The sequence below is a fragment of the Bos grunniens genome, chromosome 19 (assembly GCF_055505025.1).
Source record: "Bos grunniens cultivar Pamir isolate PY7600 chromosome 19, Bosgru_T2T1.0, whole genome shotgun sequence".
Lineage (NCBI taxonomy): Eukaryota > Metazoa > Chordata > Mammalia > Artiodactyla > Bovidae > Bos > Bos grunniens.
The window spans coordinates 19,402,289-19,420,357 of NC_141183.1; the positions used below are offsets into that span (position 1 = coordinate 19,402,289).

The 18,069-nt window shown below is 48.5% G+C and overlaps 1 protein-coding gene across 1 annotated transcript; it reads right to left on the reverse strand.

The window, feature by feature from the left end:
• Positions 1-7,301: 7,301 nt before the first annotated feature.
• On the reverse strand, positions 7,302-14,868 carry ASB16 (ankyrin repeat and SOCS box containing 16). The gene is made up of 5 exons (XM_086357433.1): positions 14,478-14,868; positions 12,148-12,415; positions 9,607-10,099; positions 9,169-9,282; positions 7,302-8,673 (listed from the first exon to the last, which is right to left on the reverse strand). The coding sequence occupies exons 1-5, from the start codon at positions 14,776-14,778 to the stop codon at positions 8,488-8,490; spliced, it is 1,362 nt and encodes a 453-aa protein (XP_086213559.1). The 5' UTR covers positions 14,779-14,868; the 3' UTR covers positions 7,302-8,487.
• Positions 14,869-18,069: the final 3,201 nt, after the last annotated feature.

Consider the following 18,069-nt stretch of genomic DNA (forward strand, 5'->3'; position numbering starts at 1 on the left):
ATTCTACTTTATGTCTTCTGTGAATTTGCCTATTCTAGGTAACTCATATAAGTGGAATTATACAATATCTATCCTTTTTGTCTGGTTTATTTCACTTAGGATGTTTTCAAGGATTATCTATGTTGTAGACCTGATGCGAAGAGCTGACTCATTTGAAAAGACCCTGATGCTGGGAATGATTGAGGGCAGGAGGAGAAGGGGATGACAGAGGATGAGATGGTTGGATGGCATCACTGACACAATGGACATGGGTTTGGGTGGACTCCGGGAGTTGGTGATGGACAGGGAGGCCTGGTGTGTTGCGGTTCATGGGGTCGCAAAGAGTTGGACACGACTGAGCGACTGAACATATCAAAATTTCATTCCTTTTTAAGGCTGAGCAATATTCCATTGTATGTATATATCACATTTTTTTTTTTATATCACATTTTTTAATCCAATCATCTATCAGTGGACATTTGTGTTGTTTCCACCTTTGGGGTATTATAAATAATGTTTCTGTGAACATTGATGTACGAGTATTAGTTTTGGTCCCTCTTTGCACTTATTTTGTCTGAGGGTTTTTTTCTTTCTTTCTTTTTGGCTGTGCTGGGTCTTAGCTGCTGCATGGGCTACTCTCTAGTTGTGGCGAGCAGGGGCTACCTGACAGTTGAGTTGTACCAGCTTCTTATAGCAGTGCCTTCTCTTCTTGCAGAGCATGGGCTTTAGGGTGGTCGGACTTAAGTAGATGTGACTCCTGGGCTGTAGAGCACAGGCTCAGTAGTTGTGGCCATGGGTTTAGTTGCTGTATGGCAGGTGGGATCTTCCTGGATCAGGTATCTGACTTGTGTTTCCTGCACTGGCAGGCAAATTATTTACCACTGAGCCACCAGGGAAACTCCTGTCTGACTTCCTTTGATCAATATTATGATTGTGAGGTACTGTTTTAATTTCTCCATAACTCAGTGCTTTCAGTGCTGTGGCCCAGGTTCGATCCCTGGTTGGGGAACTAAGATCCCACAGGCAGTATGCCATTGCCAAAAAGAAAATTTTGAAGACTGAGTACTGAGATTTACCAAGTGAAGTTCCAAATAGGATAGCAGGTTCAAGGGCTCTCAATAAATATTTGAGGGAATGAAAAAGCACTGAGTTGAACCACTTAATGTTTTGAGAGTTTATTATGTGCCAGGCTCTGTACTAAGCACTTCATATACATTATCTCAGGAGCCCTATCAAGTATATCATATTGTATCCACTTTACAGATTTGGAAACCGAGGCTCAGAAAGATCAAATAACTGTCCAAATTATACAGTTAGTGGTATAGCTAAAATCATCCATCTCACTCACTCCTTGCTAAATATATATATAGGGCTTCTTTGATAGCTCAGTTGGTAAAGAATCTGCCTGCAATGCAGGAGACCTGGGTTTGATTCCTGGGTTGGGAAGATCCCCTGGAGAAGGGAAAGGCTACTCACTTAAGTATTCTGGCCTGGAGAATACTGGTGTCACAGAGTTGGACACCACTGAGCGACTTTTGAACTGTGGTGTTGGAGAAGACTCTTGAGAGTCCCTTGGACTGCAAGGAGATCCAACCAGTCCATTCTGAAAGAGATCAGCCCTGGGATTTCTTTGGAAGGAATGATGCTAAAGCTGAAACTCCAGTACTTTGGCCACCTCATGCGAGGAGTTGACTCATTGGAAAAGACCCTGATGCTGGGAGGGATTGGGGGCAGGAGGAGAAGGGGGTGACAGAGGATGAGATGGCTGGATGGCATCACTGACTCGATGGACGTGAGTCTGAGTGAACTCCGGGAGTTGGTGATGGACAGGGAGGCCTGGCGTGCTGCGATTCATGGGGTTGCAAAGAGTCGGACATGACTGAGCGACTGAACTGAACTGAACTGAGCGACTTTCAAGATAGAAAACGATATATATATATTATATGATGTTATTGTCAATATTTGGTTTCCTATTCTTTAGCTATTACCATAAATAGCATCTGGAGTATAATTTCATCCTATGAAAGAAAAAATAGGTGTGCGGCTATATATCCAGAGAAAAAAGTTGCATTGGAATATGACTTTGTTTCTATGTGGCCTTCCCAGGTGGCACTAGTGGTAAAGAACCCATCTGCCAATGCAGGAGACATGAGAGACATGGGTTTGATCCCTGGGTCAGGAAGATCTCCTGAAGAAGATCATGGCAACCCACTTCAGTATTCATGCCTGGAGAATCCCATGGACAGAGGAGAACTGGTGGGCTACGGTGCACAGGGTCGCAAAGAGTCAGACACGACTAAAGCGACTTATATATATTGTATTACCATAAAGCATTTCACAGACAGAAAAACAAATATCATATGATATTGCTTATATGTGGAATCTAAAGAAATGGTACAAATGAACTTATTTCCAAAACAGAAGTTCAGTCACAGATGGAAAAACAAACTTGTAGTTACCAGAAAGGGGAAGGGGAAGGCATAAATTGGCAGGTTGGGATTGACATATATGCACTACTATATATAAATAGATAGTAAGAACTTATTGAATAGTACAGGGAACTCTATTCAATACTCTGTAATAACCTATATGGGAATAGAATCTAAAAAAGACTGGATATATGTTATCCATAACTGATTCACTTTTCTATACAGCAGAAACTAACACAACATTGTTAAATCAACTATATTCCAATAAAGTATTAATTTAAGGAAGCATTCCACACTTGTCAATGAATATTTTTAGAGCATCAGAGAATAGTTTAAATAGATATTCAACAGTATTACTTTCCATGCTGCACTGTAATTTTTAAATTCACTGTCTCATTTGGACAGACATTCAGATTGTTTTCAGTACTTGGCTGCTTTTTGTTTTTGTTTGGCCATGCGGCATAGCATGTAGGATCTTAGCTCAGGGATAGAACCCACACTCCTAGCGTTGGAAAAGCAGTGTCTCAACCACTGGACCGCCAGGGACGTTTACTACTTTGTTGTTGTTGTTTTATTTTTGTTTGGGCTGGGTCTTTTTTGCTGTGCAGGCTTTTCTTTAGTTGGGGTAAGCAGGGGCTATTCTTTGTAGTGCTCGGGCTTCTCATTGCAGTCGCTTTTCTTGTTGTGGGGCACTGGCTCTAGGGCACGTGGGCTTCAGTCGTTGCAGCAGGCAAGAATACTGGAGTGGGTAGCCATTCCCTTCTTGAGAGGATCTTCCCAAACCAGGGATCCAACCCTGGTTTCCTGCATTGCAGGTTGATTCTTTACCATCTGAGCCATCAGGAAAGCCCACTACTTTGTTTTTAAACTGCACTTTGATAAACATCTTTGATGACGGTTATTTGTACACATCCATGATTTTTTTTTCCCCTAGGATAAATTCCTGGAAATAGGAATTTATTCCTGGAAATAGAATTGCTGGGTCAAAGGATGTTCACATTTTTAAGATTTTTGCTATACGGTGCTGCGTTGTTCTCTAGAGGTTGTACCTATTTTCGTGCCCATCAACAGTGTGCTGCTGCTGCTGCTAAGTCGCTTCAGTTGTGTCAGGAGAGCCCTAATAATGTTCTTGTCCCCCCAAACAGTGTAGAGGCTAGAGAGGAACAGGGAATAGATGGGGGAGGTTTAGAGAAATAGGAGAATCCTAAAGATGTTTATAAGCCATGACGAAAGAACAGAGAAGGGGAGAAGTGAAGATAAATGCAATCTGAGAAGGGAATCAATGACTGAGCAGTGGCCTCTGAAGCCAGGAAGGGCTGAGCCAGCAACTAGGGCTTGCCCTGCAGAGGATGTGGGAAATCTGTCTTGCCTGCAGCCCCGGATTCCTGATCCATTTATTCAGGATTAGGGATATACACCCTGTGTTATATAGCATTCCCCACATTCCCCACGCTACCTGTCATTTTTCATTTTTCTGTCTTACCAAATTCTGTGAAGGCAGGAACTAAGTTTTGTTTTTATTTCAGTATTCCCAAAGTCTATCCAGTGCCTGCATGCAGCAAATACTTGATAAAAATTTATTAAGCGAATGATAGATGCAATTCAGAGAAGATGGGGGAAGAGCTAGGGATGCATTTTGTGAATGTGTACAGCAAAGGACAGGATGCAGTTAAGGGTGTTCTGAGTCCTGCTATGCTAAGTCACTCTGACTCTTTGCAACCCTATGAATGGTAGCCCGCAGACTCCTCTGTGCATGGGATTCTCCAGGCAAGAATATGGAATAGGTTGCCATGGCCTCCTCCAGGGGATCTTCCTGACCCAGGGATCAAACCCGCATCTTGTATCTTGTGTCTTCTGCATTGGGAGACGGGTTCTTTACCACTAGGGCCACCTTTTGAAAGAGGGACTTTTGGGATTAGGGTTTTTCAAGATTTATTATACATATATGTATATACACATACATATATATAATTTGGCTGTGGTGGAGCTTTGTTGCTGCATGCAGGCTTTCTCTATTTGCAGTGAGCGGGGACTACTCTTCATTACTGTACGTGGGCTTGTTATTATGGTAGCTTCTCTTGTTTCAGAGCACAGGCTCCAGTGTGCAGCTTGTGGGGTTTAGAGCCCAGATTCAGTGATTGTGGTGCCTGGGCTTAGTTGTTCTGTGGCATGTGGGATCTTCCTACAGCAGGCACCGAACCTATATACCCTGCATTGGCAGACAGATTCTTAAATCACTGTACCACCAGGAAAGCCCTGGGGTTAGGTTTTTGATGGTGGAGGAATTATGAGGGGAAAAGAAAGGAAAGAATGAAGACTTAGTTGGGACTACATCACTGTCTAAAGCTGGCCTCTTATATGTAATAATCATTTAAAATTAACATTTCAGGCCCGGAGCAACAGTCTAGAGGCCAGGCCCCGCCTCCAGCTCCCCTCAGTGCACAGGGGCCCGGCCCCCTGGCGGGGTGCACAGGGGAGCAGTAAAAAAAAAAAAAAATAAATAAATAAAATTAAATTAAATTAACATTTCAATGGGTCTTAGATCCTTATCTGTTTATTTTCCCTAAAGTATTGAACTTGGGTATTTTTATACCTTTATGTCAAATTATGATGGCTACGGAGTGATGAATGTATCTGTGAATCTTGGATGTTGCCTTAACTGAATACATTTATAGTAAATCCATTTTATAAAAAAATCAGAAAGTACTCCTTCCCTAACCACTAGATAAGTTGTTTCATGTTTGCCCATTTGCTAGGCAGAGGGGTGTCTGCTCCTTTAATTTACATTCACTGGATCGCTAGTGAGCTAGCACATTTGTCATGTTTCATCAACCACCTTGTAAATTAACAATTTAGGCCTTTTGCCTTCTCTTCCCTTCAATTTTTCTTTAAATTTCCCAAGAATCCATGGGTACACCCCTTTGTCAAAAATTCAAATGCAGACCATAAAAAGCCCCACTGGCACAGTTCCTCTCTCCTCAGAGGAAATTCTCGGGCACCTGCCTTTCAGGCCTTTTTCTATTCAGCTTCAATCATGAGGTTTGGTTTTGCTTGCTGTACATGTTATATTTCAACCTTGGTAATAGTCTTGGTAATCTTTCCCAAGGCAGTACATGTGCTCGTCACTTGGACTCTATGCCCAGATCTCTCCTGCTGCGGGTATACCCTTTGTAAGGACTGAATTATATTCCACAGTGTGGATTTGTTTACCATTTCCCACATGTTGAGTTGTTGCAAGCAAGGCTGGGATGAATACTGCCGTGTGTACCAGCCTTTGGTGTAACTGGGGAGCAATTGAAGGGCATTGCTTAATTGCCCATCAAAGAGGCAGTTTCCTTTCTGACCCCCTTGTATGAGCAAGAACTTGTGTCTCCAAATCATCACAGGTACTGAGTATTAGTCTTTAAAATGTACCCCCGAAGGAATTCCCTCGTGGTCCAGTGGTTAGGACTCGGTGCTTTCACCACAGTGGCCCGATTCAATCCCTGGTCAGGGAACTAAGATCCTGCAATCTGTGTGGCACAACCAGAAAAAACCAGTCCCTCAATCTAGTAAGAGAATTGTATCTTATTATTGTTTTAATTTGCATTTCCTTAATTACTGGTGAGGTTGAGCATGACCATTCATTACTTTGACAGATATTTTCGTGTCCACTCTTTGCAAGACACTGTACGAGCACCAAGTCAGCAATGGTAAATAAAAGAGATGTCAATCCTGCCCTCAGACATCAAGAAAATGAAATCTTTTAGTGGCAGATACTTTTGTCAACATTTTGCCTTTTACTTGTGTTTATGATTCAGGGCTTTTATAACCAAATTTAAATTTTTTTCTGTATCCAGATAAGTCTGTATCCAGATGAGTCTTTTTTCTTCTATGCTTTTACATAGAAAAATCTCATCCCAAAATCAGATACATAATCACATGCGTCTTTGGGACTTTTTAAATTGGGTATCTTGTCATTGTAAGAATACCAGAAAAAGCCACGCTCACTGGGGTCTGCCTGCTCTAAAGGGGGAGACAGCTTAGTATTCTCCCCTGAGAGTGAGGCTCCTGGCTTGGCCCCAGGACTAGAGGGTACTTCTGTCTCTTCACTTGGCCTTTTGGATCTGTGAAATTAAAGCAAAAATTTCATCCAGAAAAGAGAGGTTGCTACTCTGTATAACGAGGTCAAAGACTATCTTCTAGTTATTGAAAGGAAATACCTACAGATGCGACTCTCTGCAGAGGAGGGGAGGATGGGCAGCAGCTGCAAAAAGGCTGACCCAGGACTCCTGATCTGTCTCTACCATGTGACTCCACATGGCAGTGAGAGTAGAGAGCCCAGAGTCCCTCACTTCAGCAAAGGGACAGGAGAACAGGCTGCTGACAGCCACCTCCTCCAGTGGGTACTGAAAGTTCAGGGTCTGGAAAGGTTCCTCTTGTTGTACTTTAAAAAAATACACACACACACAATTTTAAAATTAAGTAATTAATTCCTTTTGGTTGTGCTGGGTCTTCGTTGCTGCACACTGGCTTTTTCTAGTTGCGGCAAGCGGAGGCTACTCTCTAGCTGCAGTGTGTGGGCTTCTCATTGAGGTGGCTTCTATTGTTGCAGAGCATGGGCTCTTGGTGCGTGGGCTCAGTAGTTGTGGCACATGGGCTTAGTTGTCCCTAGGCACATGGGATCTTCCCTGACCAGGGATCAAACCCTTGTTCCCTGCATTGGCTGGTGGAATCTTAACCATTGGACCACCAGGGAAGTCCTCCTGTGTTGTTCTTACACCCTTTTTCCTATCACAAGAGTAACAACTGATCTGTGCAGAAAACTTGGGGATACAGAAGAGTACAAAGGATGGGGAATAAACACGGAGTGATGGGTATCTCAGGCATATTTCAACCTAACAACAGCCACGCTTTGGTCTGTGCACAAATCATTTATTTGCATTCATAAAAACTGGCTTAGCTTAAAAAGCTTCCTCTTAAGGATGAATAGTGGTAATTTTGCCTCTGGGACCAGAGCAGGAAGTGAGAGAGAGTAGGGGAAAGCTGATGGCTGGTTCTCCTGTCATGGATCCTCAAAGACCACAAGACCATAGTTTAAGACACTGTGCATCACTGGGGGGTGGGGAACACAACCATAAATGGGTCATGGAGATCATGCATTTCTTTCTCCCTCAACAGCCATTTCCTGAAAGGCCTGTTTAAGGAATATAGTCCGGTCTCAGTGTCGTTGAGGCAGATATAGGTTCCTAAATAAATAAGTACAATACCAAGGAAGGCTACCGACCGGAGTTGAAATAGGCTCTGCAGAGAGAGGGCTATTGGGCTGAGTCTTGAGGATCATATCAGCTTCAACCAAGGCAAAAAAAGATGTGGGAAGGGTAGACCAAGCAGAGGGAACAGCACAAGTAGGTGCGTGGAAGCTAAGGGGAGAAGCTCATATCTGGCAATCCAGTAACTCATTCGCTAAGGCTGGGTTACAGGGGCCTTAGAAGGGGAAAGCAATATCAGGAGGCCAGAGAGCTTGGCGGAGGCAGGGACTAAATACTTATTCTGCCTTGTTGAGTTTTGATATTAGCCTGAAGGTAGTGTAGAGCCACTAAAGGTCATGATCGGAGCTCTGATTCCCAAAGGTCATTCCAGCATCCTTGCAGGGCATGGGGATTTCAAGACCTGTCAGTGAGGTCCTCCCTCAAGGTGACAAAGGTAGATCGGGCATTGGCAGTACAGCTAGAGGCAGAGTCTGTCCCTCTTTAGGAGGCTGAATGGGTACATGAGGAGCAGGGGAGACGGGATGACAAGATCACTTCCTCCTAGCTTGGGGTCTGCCTAGATGGAGGGGCCATCATCCATTTAGGCAAAGGAGGAGGATGCGGGCAAAGGTTGAATCTGCAGACCTTCCCATTAGAGAGAGGAGCTGAAGTTCAGGTCGGGCTGGAGGTCAGCAGGTGGCTCAAGAAGCCAATAAATGGATGAGCTGGCCCCGAAGGACATGTGGACAAGAGTGTGGACAAGAAGGTCAGAGACTAGTCCTCCAGGGTTGGGAGGGATTACTGATGGAGGGGGAAGGACAAGCTCTGGGAGTGGCTGGGCATGGGGCTCACTGGATACGCCCCTCCACACGCAGCAACAAGTAGTCCTTGAGGAGCGGGGGCAGTGGGAGGCAGGAGGCAGCCTCTCGGCAACGGCTACCCAGCTGAGCACGCATAGCCAGCCGGGCCAGGTGCTGCAGCCGTCTTGGCTGGTTCACCATGCTCAGGACCGAGCTATAGAAGGCTTCGTGCTCCTAGGCCAGGAGTGGAACAGGGTCAGATGGCCCAACACCCTTCCCTCTGGGGGCAACCTAGTGGTGGGGCCCTGAGATTCTACAACATGGATCCACCTGGGCATGTAGCATATCTCACAGGACTCAGATTCAGAACCAAAGGCCCTGCAGGGGTCATGGGAGCTGAGACCAGACTGCAGGGCAGGGTCTCAGCCATGTCTACACCCGCCTCCCCCAACTCCAACAGTGCTGTCTACTGAGTCAGAGATGCCTGATAAATGTCTATACTGATGCAGGTAAGAGAGAGGCTAGAGAGGTGTGTGTAATTAAAGGTTGTTCTAAGCTGCCGGAGGCAGGGTACCCAGAGGTTTCACTCTGCCCATCCTCCTCCAGCCCAGGGTTCCCCTTGCTCCTGCTTCCAGGAAGCCCATCCTGGGGGTATAGGCCTAGGGTTCACCCTTCCTTTCTACCTCCCTCAGAGCCCAGGAAGGAGCTGTGCTGGTGGGGTGGACATACCTGCCACAACTCAGGAAGCACGGCCTCCACCCAGGTATCACAGGATGGGACACAAGGGTAGGCATTAAGCAGGACTTCTAGGGCCCGAGGGAAGTTGGCACAGTGTCTCAGCATCTAGAAACCAGAAGAGATTCTTAAGGGCACCATGCTTCTACCAACCAGCCTGGGCCACTATAGTTATATCCCAATTTGAGATGCCAAGATCTGAGTCCCTCCTAATCCTTCTCTAGCCTCAGTTTATCCCACATTTCAAGTGTGTTCCAATCTCCTTGGGGGCTTTTTTCTCTGTTGGACACTCTCCTCCCTAACTCTCGCTGGTCCTTCCCTAGATGGGGACCGACCTCTGGCATAGACGATGGGCTCTATCTTTTGGCTTCTCTTCCCCGGTAGCTGGGCAATTCCAGTTCCAGGCACCCCTGCCCGCCAGGAGCCTCTCACCTCTGGGCGTACAGGCTGGGCCCCATAGTCCAGCAGCGCGGCAAAGAGGACCTCGGGCTCCCAGTTGGGGGCGTCCTGGACAGCCTGCAGTGCGCAGTCCATGGGCGTTTGGCCCGCTCCGTTGGGGACCGTCGCACAGGCCCCGTGGCGCAGCAGCAGCTCAGCCAGACCCCCGCAGCCGTTGGCACAGGCGTTGTGCAGCGGCGTGTGGCGCTTGCGTCCGGCCGCCCGGGCATCGGCTCCAGCCTCCAGAAGCCGGCGCGCGGCGGCCTGGTGGCGACGGCTGCTGCTCGGCCCCTCGGCCCCAGCGCACGCCGCGTTCAGGGCCGTCTCGCCCTGGCTTGTGCGCAGGTTCACATCGGCGCCATGCTCCAGGTAGAGAGCCACATGCCCCTCCAGGCCGCGTGCCGCGGCCACGTGCAGGGGCGTCACCTCGCTGTCTCGCGCGGCCAAGTTCACAGTCGCTCCGGCCTCCAGCAGCAGCTTGGCGCACCTGGGGACAAGGTACAAGGCCCCCGAGGCAAATCCTGTCATCCGTGACCCCTTCTTCCCACCCCTCTTGGCTCAGGTGAGCCTGTTGACCACCGCCAGACTCATGGAGGCCCCGTGACTAGACAGAAGAGGAGGAGGGCCCATCCAAGCCACCTGGAACATTTCGGTTTTCAGCCCAGAAAGGTTGTGGTGCAGCTCAGGACACACAGCAAGTTAGTGACTGCAGGGTAATTAATACTCATTGCCTGAGACTGTGCCTCCCAGAATCTAACCTGACTCCCCCATCAGATTGGGACCCCAAGGCCTGGCTCTGAATCACTTGTGAGTGGTCTCTCCTAACCTTTTGATAGCCACTTTTCAAAAAAAGTCTTGAAAACCCATTAATCTGTACACAATGAAGCATAGAAAATTGAGTGTAACCCTTCCCCCCTACCACAAAAGAAAATAGAAATAGAAGTCCTAATTAGTTAAAGTAAAAAAAAAAAAATCCAAAGTCCTAATTAGTATTTTCTTCCTGCCTCCAAACATGAAGGGCTTCCCAAATATAAAGACCACCCTTCTTGGCCAACCACACCCACTCCAGCAAAGGAAAGGCACTTGGGTGTCCCCCTTACTCCACTCCCTCTAGAGAAAACAACCAAACCCAAACCAGATTTTAGGGAGCACAGTCTATAGGGAGCACAGCTTTAGGGAACACTGGTTCAGTCTTCTAGTTCCTGGAAAAATTATAGGTCAAACACTGTTGAGGCAAATTCGCATCGTTAAACCACCACGGGGTAAACCAAACATTCTTGCAAACTAAATTAATGATCACACTAAACTAACAGTAATTTAAAAAGCCAGAACAGGAGCCACTGGAAACTCAGGAGCAGATCCATCAGACTCCAGTGAAACCCTGATGACCAAGGGTCATTCCCCAAAACAGAGTTCCAGCTCCCTTCAGTGCATGCTCAGGGACAAAGAGTTGAGCAGCATCTAGCCAGCCACAAACTACATAATTTATTTTCTTGGTAAATTCTAATCATAGACTAATTTTTGTTTCTATTGTATATACTAAATTTAAATAACTCCAAGAAGCTCGCTCAGTCAGGTTCCATTCTCATTTCACTTAAAAGGATTAAGTCTGGACTTCCCTGGTGGTCCGGTGGTTGGAATTTACCTGCCAATGCAGGGGACATGGGTTTGATTCCTGTTCCAGGAAGATTCCACATGCCACGGAGCAACTAAGCCTGTGTGCCACAACTACTGAGCCCACGTGCTGCAGCTACTGAAGCCTGCACACCTAGAGCCTGTGCTCTTCAACAAGAGAAGCCACCCCAATGAGAAGCCCAAGTGCTGCAACGAGTAGCCCCTACTCACCACAACTAGAGAAAGCTGTTAGGCAGCAAGGGAGACCCAGTGCAGCCAGAAATAAATAAAATAAAAAATTGGGGGAAAAAAAGGATCAAGTCTGCTAGAAAGTACACCACGTGCCCATAAAACTCAAGAAAGGACTGGAAATTTTGGATCATTTCTGGGTCCATCACTGATCTAGATCTACGTGGGGAGAGGGCCCCAGCACTGGGGCTGTAGAGTGTCTTCCAGGAGCCCTTGATTCCTTACCCTCGCCAGCTCTATCTCTGGGCCTGACTTGTAAAAGTGCAAATACCATCATGTAGAGGGTCCAAGAACCTGTTGACCTTAAAAAGGTGGGAAGAGGAGGTGTGCCTCATATTAAGATGGGAAAACACTAGGTCAGATCTTTCTTGATGCCTACCTCTAAACAACTAGGAATGTGGCTGCAAAGGGTTCCCAGGCAATAGGAAACTGCAGTTGAAAAGAGTTTTCCCCCAAAACAACAAGGCTTCTGCTTCGTGGGCTTAGCTGATGTGACTTTGGAGAGGTCACTAAACCTTTCTGAGTCTCAGTTTTATCCTCAGAGAATGTGACCTGTCTCCCAAGCTGCTACAAGGAGATGTTTTCTGTTATGTGAGCTGGAGACACACACACACACATGCACACATGTACACACTCCGCCTCCCCAAACCATCTCAACCCCTGGACACCTACTGTAAGGACTCGGGGACTGTGCAGAGGTGCAAGGGGGTTGTGCCTTCCTCGGACAACACGTTGACCTTGGCGCCGAAGGTCACCAGCAACTGCACACAGTCGAACTGGGCCCGGGCACAGGCCTCGTGCAAGGCTGCCCGGCCCCCAACCCGAGCATCCAGCTCAGCTCCCTGCCGGATCAGGTAGCGGGCGCAGTTGGTGTAGCCTCGGGCAGCAACGATGGTGAGAGGTGCAGTGTGCTTGGCCTTGGGGGTCAGCACCCAGAACCCTGGAGAGAGCAGGCAGTTTTAGCTGGGTGTGTATGAGGCCAGGGGGCAGGGCATGCTGTCATGTACAACTCTGCATGTTGGGCTGAGCACAAACCCTGTGCCTATCTGTACCTGTGGAGAGGGGCTCCCTCAAGCCCCCAATTAAGAGTGTAATCTGGAACAACCTTTTAGAACAGTTTGTCAGTCTGTGAAAAACGTATGTGTCATAGAAAGAAACATTTAATTGCTCTTTTTTTTGGCCCTACTCAGCAGCTTGTGGGATCTTAGTTCCCTGACCAGGGATTGAACCTGGGCCCTGGCAGTAAGAGTGCTGAGTCCTAACCACTAGACTGCCAGCAAATTCCCTTAATTGCTCTTTAAAACTACAAGGGCAGCTAAGGAGGTGAATCCTATTGAAGAAACTTCTGGGTCTTTGAGCTACTGGTGGAGTCCTTGGCTCTTTTTGTTAACTTAGGTGCTCTAATATTTGGGAGGGGAAGGAGTTATGCACAGGAGGGCCTGGAACTGACTTGGGGAGTAGCCAAGAGGAAAGCTGAAGAAGTCCTAGGATATTCCTGGGGTGGGGAGGGTGGGGTGAAAGTGTGGGGAAGGGTGGAGGGTGGGGGATAAGAGGTGGGCGTGGGGAAAGGAAGGGTAGGAGGAGGGGCTGATCATAGGACTGGTGCTGGATCCAAATTGTGGAAATAGCCAAGGTCTTGTTTGAAGGACATAGATGCCTAATATCAGACTGTCAGTTGTTTGCATTGTAGGGAAGCGAATCCCTGGGTTTCCTAAATCTTGGGTAAAACATGCTTTGTTTTTTATTAAGATTGAAATTAAGGCCAAGTTCCATTTGGGAGATGGGGGACATGCTGCAGAATGAGACCGAGATGCCCTGGGTGGGGTCACATCTCTAGCAGCTAAAGGACCTTGGAGCCAGTGGTGACTAACAGCATAAATTCTTCAAGGATTTTGAACCCCCAAATCCATAGGTGGGGGTTGAGGCAATTTCCTGTTAATCAGTTTTTCTTTTTTGTGTGTGTTGGTTTTTTTCCCCTCTTTTTTTGTCTGGTCTTTTTTTGGTCTTTTCTCCTTGTCAATCTTAAGAATGGAGTGATCTTTTTTTTAATTAGTTTTTATTGGCAGATAGTTAGATCCTAAGGATACAAAGATGTTGGTCATATTGTTATTTAAAGTAGATTTTTAAAAAAAGGAATCTAATCTAACCAATCTATTGGGTTTCCGTGGGTGGCTCAGATGGTAAAGAATCTACCTGCAATGCAGAAGACCCATGTTTGATCCTTGGGTTGGAAGATCCCCTGGAGAAGGAAATGGCAACCCACTCCAGTATTCTTGCCTGGAAAATCCCATGCACAGAGGAGCCTGGTGGGGTCTCAAAGAGTCAGACATGACTGAGAGACTAACACTGTATAAATCTTGGGCCAACCATACAATAGAATTTATGCGTCTATTTAAAATACTATATGGACTTAATGGTTATTGCCACAGAAACATGTTACATGAAAAAAATCAGGCTATAAATAGCATCTGGTGTATAATTTCATTCTATGAGAGAAAAAATATTTGTGTGGATATATATCCAGAAGAAAAAATTGCATTAGAATATAATTGTATTTCTATGTGGGCTTCCCAGGTGGCGCTAGTGGTAAAGAACCCTCCTGCCAATACAAGAGACTCAAGAGACACGGGTTCGATCCCTGGGTCTTGAAGATCCCCTGGAGAAGGAAATAGCAACCCACTCCAGTATTCTTGCCTGGAAAATCCCATGGATAGAGGAGCCTGGCGGGCTACAGTCCATAGAGTCGCAAAGAGTCAGACTTGGCACACATACATGTATTTCTATGTAATTCCAACAACATGTTAATATAACTTTAATTCTGAAAGACATACAAATCACTAAGCATGCCTCAGCTCTGTTTAGGAGGGATCTACAATGGGCAGTGGGAGGGGATGGTCTATTCTCTGGGCTGGAAAGGGGAGATTGGGCCCAGGCTCTCTCCCATCCCCACCCCCACCTTCCTCCCTACCCCTCCACTTCTGCCCCCACCAGGTACTCCTTACCCTGTTCAGCTGACCAGGCCAGCTGGTTGCTCACAGTCTCCACAATCATGTTGGCAGCGTCTTCATCTTGGAACAGGGCTTGGATCTGCTGTAGCTCACCAGAAAACAGGGCATTGTGCACAGCTGGGTCCCGGCAGGAGCGGCGTGGCCTAGTGAGCCGGGCCTGGGAACTTGGGGGGCATCTTTGGCTCCGGCACTGCTGGGCTGCTGCCCGCCGCCGGTCCTCCCATTCCAGCCACTCCCGCTGCAGGCGGAGAGAGCGCAGGGTGGAGGAGGTGAAGGGGAAGGTCTCCTCCGCCATGGCAGGGGGGCCCAGGGCGGGGGATCCAGGAGTCTGGGCAGCAGCAGCTGGGCAGGGCTGGTTCCCTCGCCTGACTGCCACCCTTGCTCTGAGGAGCCACCCTGCCCCCTCACCCGTGACCCAGAGAAAGGAGCAGCTGAGACTATAAATAGGCCCTTCACTGCTCTGATAAACAGGGTTTGCCCAGAGTCATGATCTTGGTGCAGAGAAGGTGTTGGGCCAGTCCCCAGCCCCGGGTTGGGATGGCCCCTGTGGATACCCTCAGACTGGGGAGCCGGCCCCCAGCTGAACCCCAGGTCTGCATTCTCCCACTTTCTGGAGTATCTTGAGTCGGCCACGTCCGAGGCAAATGAATCAATCAGGGAAATGGACTGGACAGGGCTCTCTGATGTTGGCTGGAGACCAGACCCCAGCCCAGGAAATACTGGCAGGTCACACTGGAGTTCCAACAGCTCTGCTCAGCATCTGCATTAACAACACTAACTCCATACATATGAGCCCAGAGCTTTAGAATACTCAGATTGTTTTTATATCTACCTTTACTCAGATCACCATACAGATTTCTTGGCTCTCCCCGGGTAAACAGCAACCTTGGTTTTGACAATAAATTATATGATCAGGCTGATTATCACAGTTTGAACACCTCTGAGATGGGTGGTCTTATGTCTGTTTCATGGATGAGGCACTTAAGGCTTAGCAAAGTAAAACTACTTGCTCAAGGTCACAGCTTGTGAGGGGGAGCCAGGCTGGGGTCCTGTGTGTCTGACTCCAGAGATGGGAGTGATTCAGTAAGAGCACCTCTCCCCACCTTCCAAGCAGGACAGCATGGTCCCTAACGATGCCTTCAGTGAATCTTGGTTAGGGTTTTCTTATTTGATTTCCCTAGCTCCTAAAAGGGCTCACATGCCTGCCTGAGGAGGACCAAGGGCTTGACTTCACAACTCTGGGGACCATGGAGACCTTCAAGCTGCAAACCACTCACCCAAAGTGCTCTGCTTTCAGGAGCCTCTAGGGGGAGGAATGAGGCCGTCAAACAGCACTAGCTGCTGTGAGTTCCCAGCAGTGAAGGGGAGGGCGGGAGGGAGGCTGGCCAATCCTGGCCCCAGAAACTCTCCTCAGTTCCTGGGTGGAGGAGGGTGGGCTCTCAGCCCCTCAGGGTCGGCCTGTCCCCATCCTGCCCTGCACGCCCTGGCTGTCCCTGTCCACACACACACACACACACACACACACGTGCGCGCGCGTGCACTCTCCACCTCATTCTCACATTTTCAGTTAGCATCTCAAGACACACACACACACACACACACTCCACCTCATTCTCACATTTTCAATTACCATCTCAAGACCTTTAACCCAGACCAGCCTAGCCTCCTACCTGGTGTCCCCTCTTCTGCTCCACTGCCCATAGGGAAGGATCTGTCTGAAATGGTTCATTTCCCAGCTTAAAACGTTTGCTGACTCCTGCCCTCTCCCACTAACCCCCGTGCCCTGGTTTGGCTCTGCATCAGGCATCATTCCCCTCACATTTCCTCGCCCTTCCCTGCTGTTCCCTCCGCTTGGAAGTCCCTTCTGACTCATCCCTCAAAGGTCGCCTGCTCTGGGAGACACCTGCTCAGATCTCCCACCCCTGAGGCTCCAGCTGCCCCCCATCCATGCTCTGGAGGGCCTCGTGTGTGCCCATGTATTGTGGCTCCAGAGCAGGACCTGAGTGGGTTCAGTTGGGTTTCTGGTCCCCGGCAGGTCATGGCACACAGTAGGTCTTGTTACAGGCTGGCCTCCTGCGTGCAGCACGTTGACTGAAGGCCCCCATTCTCCACCAGAGCGGACACGCATCTTCCTGCCCACGTGTGTGGCAGCAGCCTGGCCTGTTTCTGGCTCCGCCTTTACCCTGCTGTTCACCCACTCTGGCCCCAGCTTCGTGGTGGTATTCCAGGGTGGGGGATCCCAGAGAAGCAATGAGATCATGCCCAGCGAGGGCTTGGAGATCCTCAGAGAAAGGCGCCTCTATAAATGCAGGTGTGATTAACTGTGTTGGCACCCACTTGGTGTTTTAATTGCCCCGCCAACGGCCCGGCTGAGCACCCACATCTGGGTTCCCAGGGTTGGGAGCTGGCAAGGTGGGTGGGGCCATGAGGGGCCTTCTCTGAGGTTCACAGTAGTCATTGTGAGCGGGGCCTGAGGCTGCCCTGACCTCCCCAGCCTCTCTGCAGCCTTCTTGCCACAGGCCTGAAGGTGCTGACTACAGCTCAGTCCCCAGAGACACCATATGTTCTGTGTCCTGTCCTTAGCCTTAACTTCCTGAGGGCAGAAAAACTATGCACAGCATTAACTTCCTGAGGCCTTTACTTCAACCCATACATGTACCCACAGGGAGCCCAGTTTTATTGGCAGAAACAGGGCCAGGTGACTGGATACCCAGCCTGTCTTCTGGGAGCTCAGAGCCTATGGGGTGACAGAGTACACAAGAAATCAGGACATCTGTCAGGATGGTTAAGAGTGAAGAACAGAGCTCCAAGGGGCTGAGGGGCGATGGGTACACAGGCCGGGGGAACGGGTGGTTTAGCTGCACGAAGACCACCGGAGTAGAAGGGCTCTGGCCCAGATCTAGGCTAGAGAGGCAGAGCTGGGGAGTTAGCAGCTGGGGAAAAGAAAGTACGTGGTGCGCTCAGGTGTTGTTCAGTCACCAGGTCGTGTCTGACTCTTCCTGAACCTATGGACCACAACCCTCTAGGCTTCCTGGTCCCTCACCATTTCCCGGAGTCCGCCCGAATTCATGTCCATTGAATCGGTGAAGCCATCCAACCACCTCAGGTAGGTGTTCAAGCAGGAAGACTAATTGAGAGTGTGAAAGGGTAGAGCTGGTGAATTAGCTCCTGCCTGTTCCCGGGCTTGGGCCACAAAAGCCTTCTGGAAGAGTCCCACTGCCGCCAGCCGCCAGGTGAACGTGGAGTTCCTAAGGCACTTGCTGCCTTCAGCTCTGAGGCTGGGATCCCTGGGATCTCTTTGGAAACAGGGAAAATAACGCCTTCCCCAGATCAGTGCCAAGTCTATTGGAGGCCCCGACTCACAGCTGCCTGGTGAAAGCCGAGGCAGAGGCAGGCAAAGCTGGCCATCAAACTGGGCTCACATCTCCTCAAACATATGTTGAGAGCATCTTCCTCTTTTCCCTTCATTCCATACAGGAAAACAAGGTTGGCTGGTTACTTGGTATAATTAGACCTTTTATACCCCACCCATGACCCTTGTCCAATTCTTGCCTTCAAGGTGGTACAGAGAATCTACAGTGGCGAA